The 7,925-nt window shown below is 40.6% G+C and overlaps 1 protein-coding gene across 1 annotated transcript; it reads left to right on the top strand.

Moving 5' to 3' along the window:
• ppp1caa (protein phosphatase 1, catalytic subunit, alpha isozyme a) lies at window positions 1-7,871 on the top strand. The gene is made up of 8 exons (XM_079643346.1): window positions 1-198; window positions 439-550; window positions 4,741-4,872; window positions 5,108-5,338; window positions 5,433-5,537; window positions 5,990-6,213; window positions 6,557-6,691; window positions 6,968-7,871. Exons 2-8 carry the CDS (start codon window positions 496-498, stop codon window positions 7,082-7,084), a joined length of 999 nt encoding a protein of 332 aa, XP_079499472.1. The 5' UTR covers window positions 1-198; window positions 439-495; the 3' UTR covers window positions 7,085-7,871.
• The last annotated feature ends 54 nt before the right edge of the window (window positions 7,872-7,925 follow it).

The following is a 7,925-nucleotide window of genomic DNA, read 5'->3' as shown; positions in this document are numbered from 1 at the left end:
AGAAACGTGTGAAGAGCTGGATTCAGCCTCCTACGTTACCGTAGACACTTTGGTGGACACGGCCCTCTCTCAAAGTTCCTGGGGGAAGAGGGAAGGAACCCGGACAAACCCAAGGAAAGGGGCCAAGATTGTTCTCGGAGGATAAATACTTACCTGTAATTCACCCCAGGGAGGATTATTGTCAAACCAAGTGAAAAGGTTCGGGGACATTGTATCTGTTTGTAGCTATGTTACATAGCTAACGTTAGCTAACTAGCCGTTGGTTTATATGTGTATCGTTAGCTTATGTTACTTGGCTATTAGCTAGCTAGCTATCATTTTTCGTCTGCTAACATTGCCTAAATGTTGAGTACGGGGTCTTCATTGATTCACAGATTTGATTCAAAACGAATATTAACATTAACTGTCAGTGTCCGTCTCTTTTTCTGTTTGATCTAGGGTGCAACACGGAAAACCAAGGTCTTGACTGCCCGAGAACGTCAGAAAATAAAGAAAATGGCGGAGCCGGACAAATTAAACATCGACTCTATAATTCAGCGTCTCTTGGAAGGTGAGGAGAAATAAACCTACAATGCAGTGGTACACTTATTTTATATAATGCATATCTTGATGCTAGAGAGATGTGTATTTTATATCGCAGGTAAGTCGGCTAAAGTTAAAGGTAGACACAGTATGGTGTAGTAGCCTACTTAAGATTGCTATGCTCTCAAGCTCGATGGTTGCATTTGGATAGAACCAAGGATTGTAGCCAAATCCACTTTAACAACTCTTGTCATTAAAACTTAGTTGCGGTATTCGATTGGAAAAGGCTTTTTTTATATTATGGTTTCCCATTTCTGTTTTCATAAGAAACTGTGTTGTATTGAAATCAAGGCGAAATGGGTGACGTTACAGAAGTAAATGGCACGAAAGAAGAGGAACTTAACATATTTGATCAAATGGCACCTAGTCATACCTTAGGATGTTATTATTATTATTATTAATGCATTTCTTGTTGGGAGGAGATTATCTCTTACTTGTATTTCAGTTTATAATGATAGAATCACTGTTGTAGGTTGGATGATTTGCAACATGGTGGCATGGGAATAACTCAATAACTCTACCTTTTTTTTTTAGATTTGTTGTTATTGTTTTCATTCACATTAATACATTGACACTTTCTTACTGTAGGAAAACTCTTGTAATCATAGTTTTCTTCAAACATTTGTAACTCCTTTTCCCACCAGAGCTTCTCAGTTACATGGGTGCACTTTTGTTGTGCTTTCTGTTATGTAGTTGAGGCTCTGATATCAATTTGCAGTCACAACCTTCCCTAGAGTGATTTGTTAATGAGGCGTACAAACAAAGATGCTTTGATTGGCACATGCTCACACTACTGAGAGCAACTGCTGTTTGGCCTTCTATTCTACTTTATGCTGTTTTTGAAGCAATCAGTTATTTTCTACCTTTGTGATCCATACTCAAAATACTTTGTGCAAACAATTATTTCTGAGTGCATATATCAGGATAGCTCTAAAAGACATTCTTACAAGTTGTAAGAAAGTGTTCTCTAGAATGCTTTTGCACAAAATGTACTTTTATATGGAGTGATTTGTAATCTGTATTGGCTCTACAAACTGACATGCTCCATTGCATGCGCACTGTATACAATGTGTGTAAACAGATTTGTTATGCTTGCAGTTGCTTGTGTGTGAGGGAAACAGGGCTGTCTTTATCTTCACATGATGGTTGTGTAACAGGAGCCCCGTGGACATCAAACAGAAGCATACATCTCTTCTGACCTAACTGTACAGTTCATATAAAAAGAACACAAAATAAGGTCGTGACCTCTGTAGTTGACCTTTTCACTGGGTGTGGAAGTTGGTATCCAGGCTTCTTTGTGTGACTGTTTCACAGGAACAACATCATATTTAGGAGACTTGTGATCTCAAACAAATGTGACTCACATTCCATCTATCAAAAGACCATTTTTAATTTGGATGTTGGGCACTGAAGTGTTTCCGAGGCTGTAAATACATTTGACCTTAGCCCTTTGTTTATTTACCTTCTTATATATATACACACACACACACACACACACACACACACACACACACACACACACACACACACACACACACACACACACACACACACACACACACACACACACACACACACACAGTCCCCTCACGACCAGCCTAAGGCAAGCTGGTGTATGTGATTGGGATTATTGTCAAATCTGCATGTGCAGTCATAGTACCTCCTGGGAGTTTGACTTTGACTGTGGACCCTGCCTGTTATGCTCTGTTTTGTACATGGATTCTTATGCTTTGATAAGGTTGTCTGCAAAGCACAGAGGAACACAAACAAGCCTGATAGTGGCAGTATTTTTATCCTGTTATGTAACTCACTTGACCCTTATTGTCAGCATTTGTGGTTTTATTGCTGAGAATAACCACTCGCCTGAAAAAAATACTATTGTGTTTGCCGCTCTGTTGGAGACTAGTGAAAAATAATTGCCTCGCTGCATTAAAAGACTGATAAATTATACACTATCTCAGCCTCTGTGGTGAACAAGTTACTTTCTTCGTGCTTGCTGACTGTTTTTTGAGACCAACCCAAGGCAAGGCAAACCCAATTAAACTTGTTTGGATAATGATTGTTTCAATTGGATTACTTTCGTATATCTAAAGCTAAGTGAACTCTGGGAGTGTGTGTTGCTCATAGCTTGTCTGGAGAGCGTGACATCACATAAGCTCAGCCAGAACGTCCAGCACTGAGTCAGGAGTGCTGGACCAAATCAACTGTTGATTCCAGCAATCCCGGAACCCCAATGGCTTTTCTGTTGTGCTGGTCCAGCTCTTTGTTTCCTGCCCCCTGATCAGCGTAGTGGAAAGCCTTTTGTCTGTATCCCTCTTGGTAAGCTCGCTGTTGCCCACTGGCTATGTGGCTAACTTTGGAGTAAGCTCTGTCAGGGCTTAGCCTTCTGTAATCCAGGTTTAAGTGACAAGCAGCACTGCAGTATTATTTATACCTACTTTTCACTGTTGTTAAGGGACTTACTTTCAGTTCCCATTCCAGGAAAGTGCGATTTATTTCACAACCATTTGTACAAAATGAATACTCTCACTTTCCCTTTGCAAGTGTTTTTCAGTTTTATTATAACTAAATTGGGTTTACTTGTAACAATAATTGACAAGTGATAACCGTGTGATATGTTCATGGTTTGTAACATGGACAAAAAACGTAATCTGTATTTTAAAACCAAATGTTAACTTTGCAGTCATATTTTGTAGTCCAAACTGTGATACCGTTTAAAGTATTAAAATGCTGAATGTTTTGGAATTTTTATTTCTAAATGGTTCATCTGTAGTTTAAGAGAAGTGAGAGAAGTACCATGAGTTATTTTATTTCGAAGCAGGTCTCAAGCAATGTCTGTTTATCCACCTGACAACTCTGAAACTTTATTGAGAGAGCTCTGTTCACACCCAGCTTTATATTAATAATTGTGATTATGACAGTTGGAGGCAAGTCTATCTCCACTGTAAATACATTACCTGTTCTGTAGGCTGTGAGCAATTTGTTGGGTGGGAAACAGAGTGGCCATTATTCGGTTGCACAGCTTGTGTTGAGATTTACTTTGGCATAAAGAAGCACATGTAGGAAATGAGGGTGTGATATCATTCTGCCCGAGATGCAAACAAACCAGATTCCAAACTCCACCAGTCTTGCCTAAGGCCAGAGTGTACACGCAGTCGCTGAGATACAGTCGGGTGGCATCACGTACGCACCCCACCGTGGGCCTGTCAATGTGCAAATGTTTTGATCTAAATTATTAGCGCTGGTGATACTTCAATGAATAATTTAAGAATGCCTGTAAGCCTACCAACTCCTCTCCCTTCAGTTGCTGTCTTTTACTTTGCTCTTATCTTTAGGAGCCATTAAGTGTGTCATTTTAAACAAGCTGTCTGTAAAATAAACTTGGTTCCTTGTCGAAGTCTTTATCTTGGGTTTGGCTCCTTTCAGAGTGTGTAATAAGTCTAAAAAATATGACAATTACAGACTTGACAAGCCTTGTGAATTTGTCAAGAGTATCAGTGAAAGTAGTTGAGTGCCAAAAACAGAAAATAATATTCAACATTACATGATAGTTACATTTAATTAAAATGTCTGTTTTATTGGCCGTCTTTGTGGTGCAGTGTCATAACAATGTGTCGTTCTTAACCGTGCATATTAAGAGGGCCCCAGTTATGTGTTTGAAATGTCTTTGCTACATCAGCTAAAGGGGATGTGGGTTTCTCGTCTTCTTCCTAGCTTGGCTTTAAACTGCTACATAAGCAGAACGACGTGCCTTTGAGGCTGACAACGTCAGGCAAGTTTCCACAGACCAGGGTTTCTCAGATGCTGCATCTCTGCATCCTGCACATAACCATCTTGCTGTGTTGTGGCTAGATTTAAAGTGTAACTTCTGATAGGAAATAACGATTTAAAAAATGAGGAGTAAATCATACACAATAACCATTAAATAGTGTAATTAACTGCGTATGTGGCTGTAAGACTCGACTAACATTTTCCTGCATTTGGTTGTTGTGAGTTCTTTACTTCCAGTCTGGTTTTCAGAATCTGAGGCTCATGTTTCATTGCTTACTCCTTGTGTCCTTCTCCATTCAGACTTTTTTACAGCTCTGACTGTGGCAGTGTCTTTTTGTTTGAACTATATTTCCCATAAAACATCTTTTGTCTTCACCTTTCTTTCAGTCAAGGGCTCTCGACCAGGGAAGAATGTCCAGCTGACAGAGGGTGAGATCCGTGGCCTTTGCCTGAAGTCCCGTGAAATCTTCTTGAGCCAGCCAATCCTGCTCGAACTAGAGGCGCCCCTCAAAATCTGCGGTGAGCTTTAATGTGGTTGTCAATAAGCCTTCAAAATGTATCAAACCAAATGTGAAATACCATAGTAGTTACACTGCAGACTGACTAATGCAGAGAAAATCACCTGATGTTTTGTTCTCGATTAACTTGACAGTTTGCTCATCTGTAAATGCCAGTTGTGGTGTTACTCACCAGCCTCACCCAGTAGCAGTGTGAGAATGGTGTTAACATTGCACTCCTCTGCTGCCCTCTGCAGGCGATGTCCATGGCCAGTACTATGATCTGCTCCGGCTGTTTGAATATGGAGGCTTCCCCCCAGAAAGCAACTACCTGTTCCTTGGAGACTACGTAGACAGAGGGAAGCAGTCACTGGAGACCATCTGCCTGCTTCTAGCCTACAAGATCAAATATCCAGAGAACTTTTTCCTTCTGCGGGGAAACCATGAATGCGCCTCTATTAATCGTATCTACGGCTTTTATGACGAGTGTAAGTGCAGAGTACCTTTTGTTAACAGGACACACTTCAAATCTGCTCTCTTGGCTGGTGCACTTATGTCTCATATTTCCTCTTTTGCTGGTAGGTAAGCGACGGTATAACATTAAGCTGTGGAAGACCTTCACAGACTGCTTCAACTGTTTACCTGTGGCGGCCATTGTAGATGAGAAAATCTTCTGCTGTCATGGAGGTAAGTGTTAAATAAGATGCTATGAGGATTAGGTGATACACACTCGGGGTTTGTCAGTCCTGAACGTTTGGAAGATGCTTCATTTTGACTGTTAAGTTTTGAAACTTAGAAATATGCTTGAACTCAAAAATGCTCCTTGAAAATGCCTGATTTTCAACATAATCTCTTTCATCGGACGCATGGCGGACCGAAGCTAAATGAGCATTAAATACATATCACCCGAACAAACGGCTAAAGTCTTTTAGATAGATTGCTATGGGTATAAAGTATTTTGCAATTGCTTTTATAGCAACAATTTAGACTTGCTTACAAAGGTTGAGAATCTTTAAATGTTTTGTTTAGGTCCCTTGAACATGCTTGAAAAAATGCTTGAATCTTACTCTACTCTTTAGCTGTGAGGACCCTTGCCCATCAGAAGATAAAAACTAGATGTGTGTATGATTTCTCTGCAGGCCTCTCTCCTGACCTCCAGTCTATGGAGCAGATCCGCAGAGTAATGCGACCCACAGACGTGCCGGACCAGGGTCTGTTGTGTGACCTGCTGTGGGCCGATCCAGACAAAGATGTGCTTGGCTGGGGTGAAAACGACCGCGGCGTCTCCTTCACATTTGGAGCGGATGTGGTGGCCAAATTTTTGCACAAACATGACATGGACCTAATATGCAGGGCACATCAGGTAATGTTTAGTCAGTGGGCTTTATGCCCCTACCAACTGAAGCTTTAAGATTATTCCTCTCTTATTCTTTTCCAATAGCAGTTTGCCTTTTTGTTAGGATTTTATATTCAATTCAAAAAATGCTAGTGAACTTATTTCACTTAAATATGTAATATTCTTAACGACCTTCCGTGTAGTGTAACTTCTAGTGTTCCCGTTTAGTTGAAATCTGACTTTGTGTTGCTTCACTCAACCAACCGTACGACACGGTGTAATGTGATGTAACAAGCGAGCTACCGACTGACCTGTTGATCTTTTTGCTTCTTGTTTGTCTGTGTTGTTGACTGTTCCTGTTCCTCCTCAGGTGGTAGAAGATGGTTATGAGTTTTTCGCAAAGAGGCAGCTCGTCACCTTATTCTCGGCTCCCAACTACTGTGGAGAGTTTGACAATGCCGGCGCCATGATGAGTGTGGATGAAACACTCATGTGCTCCTTCCAGGTGTGTAAAGCAGAACCTTTGTTTGTTTTTGTTTTTCTAATTTTGTAATAAAACACATTTGCCATCATCTGCATGTATTTTGTTTAGCAACAACAATTGTTCATAATTGGTAATTAATTAGTTCTAATGAATGTGTAGCATTTCCTTTTTGTTAAGTTTGATCATAGTTTTCTTTGCTTTAAGTTGACCTAAAAGAAATTCAATTTATTTTTTCATTACAGAAGTTACTGTTTATGTCCGTCAAACTAAATAAGAGTTCCTCTGTCTCTCTCTCAGATTCTGAAGCCAGCCGATAAGAAATTGTATCCTTATGGCGGAGGAGGAGGAATGGGATCTGGGAGACCGGTCACCCCGCCGCGAAATTCAGCCAAGGCTGCCAAGGCCAAGAAATAACAGCCGCTGGATCCCCCTCCCTCAACCTGCCACCCTGCTGTCTACCCAACTCTTCTTTCCTCTACCTCCCAAACTTGTTCTCCCTCGTCACCAAACGGCAACAAAGCAGACAAGTGTCCAGGGTTCAATCATGTTTTTTCTCTCTGAAACAAACTGTTGGTTTGGCTGTTTGCGTGCACTCTTTTGTGTGAGTGTGTAATCAAAAAAAGTGAGAATGATACAGAGGGAAATGCTGTATTGTGTATGTATGTTTTTTTTCTTTCTTCCTCTTATTCCTCTGTTCATTTTTCCTTGTCATTTTGTAGAGCTGGGTTCTTCTTCCCGCTCTGTGATGTATATTCAAACCTGGGGGCAGTGGAGGAGGGAAGGGGGCAAAGAGAAAGAGGAGCCTTAGCTGTTTATGTTAAGGTCCCGCACTGTTTAATGCTAAACACAAGCTTTTGTACATCCTGTTTCAGAGGTTTGTGTATGTCTGTGTGATGGGGGGGGGGATCAAGTTGCACACTCAAATGGTAACTGCACATACCACACACTGGGTGCACAGGTGGACATATGTGCAGGTGAACCCTTGAATGAAATGGATTCACATGAAATAATACTTTTTTTTCTTCTCTTCCCTTTTTCGAAAACCAATGATTTGAGAACGCAGACATGGATGTGAAATAGTTTTGCTTCTTCCATTTCTTTTTTGTAGATACATGAAACCTACATGGTTGATTTCTTTCTTTTTGTTCTTGTTTTTAGTTCACTGAAATTACAAGATGAATAAAATAACCATTTATTTGAATTATGCCATCACGCCGCTCACTCTGTTTGCCGTTGCTTTCGTGTTTGTCAGCAA

Source organism: Notothenia rossii (assembly GCF_949606895.1).
Source record: "Notothenia rossii genome assembly, chromosome: 8".
Classification (NCBI taxonomy): Eukaryota; Metazoa; Chordata; class Actinopteri; order Perciformes; family Nototheniidae; genus Notothenia; species Notothenia rossii.
This window is presented reverse-complemented; position numbering and strand designations above follow the sequence as displayed.

Bases quoted from the DNA above. Each gene is read 5' to 3' on its own strand.
- ppp1caa (XM_079643346.1), top strand. From the start codon at position 496: ATGGCGGAGCCGGACAAATTAAACATCGACTCTATAATTCAGCGTCTC. The intron at 4,873-5,107 runs GTGAGCTTTAAT...TGCCCTCTGCAG, and splicing joins GGCGCCCCTCAAAATCTGCG to GCGATGTCCATGGCCAGTAC. The intron at 6,214-6,556 runs GTAATGTTTAGT...GTTCCTCCTCAG, and splicing joins TAATATGCAGGGCACATCAG to GTGGTAGAAGATGGTTATGA.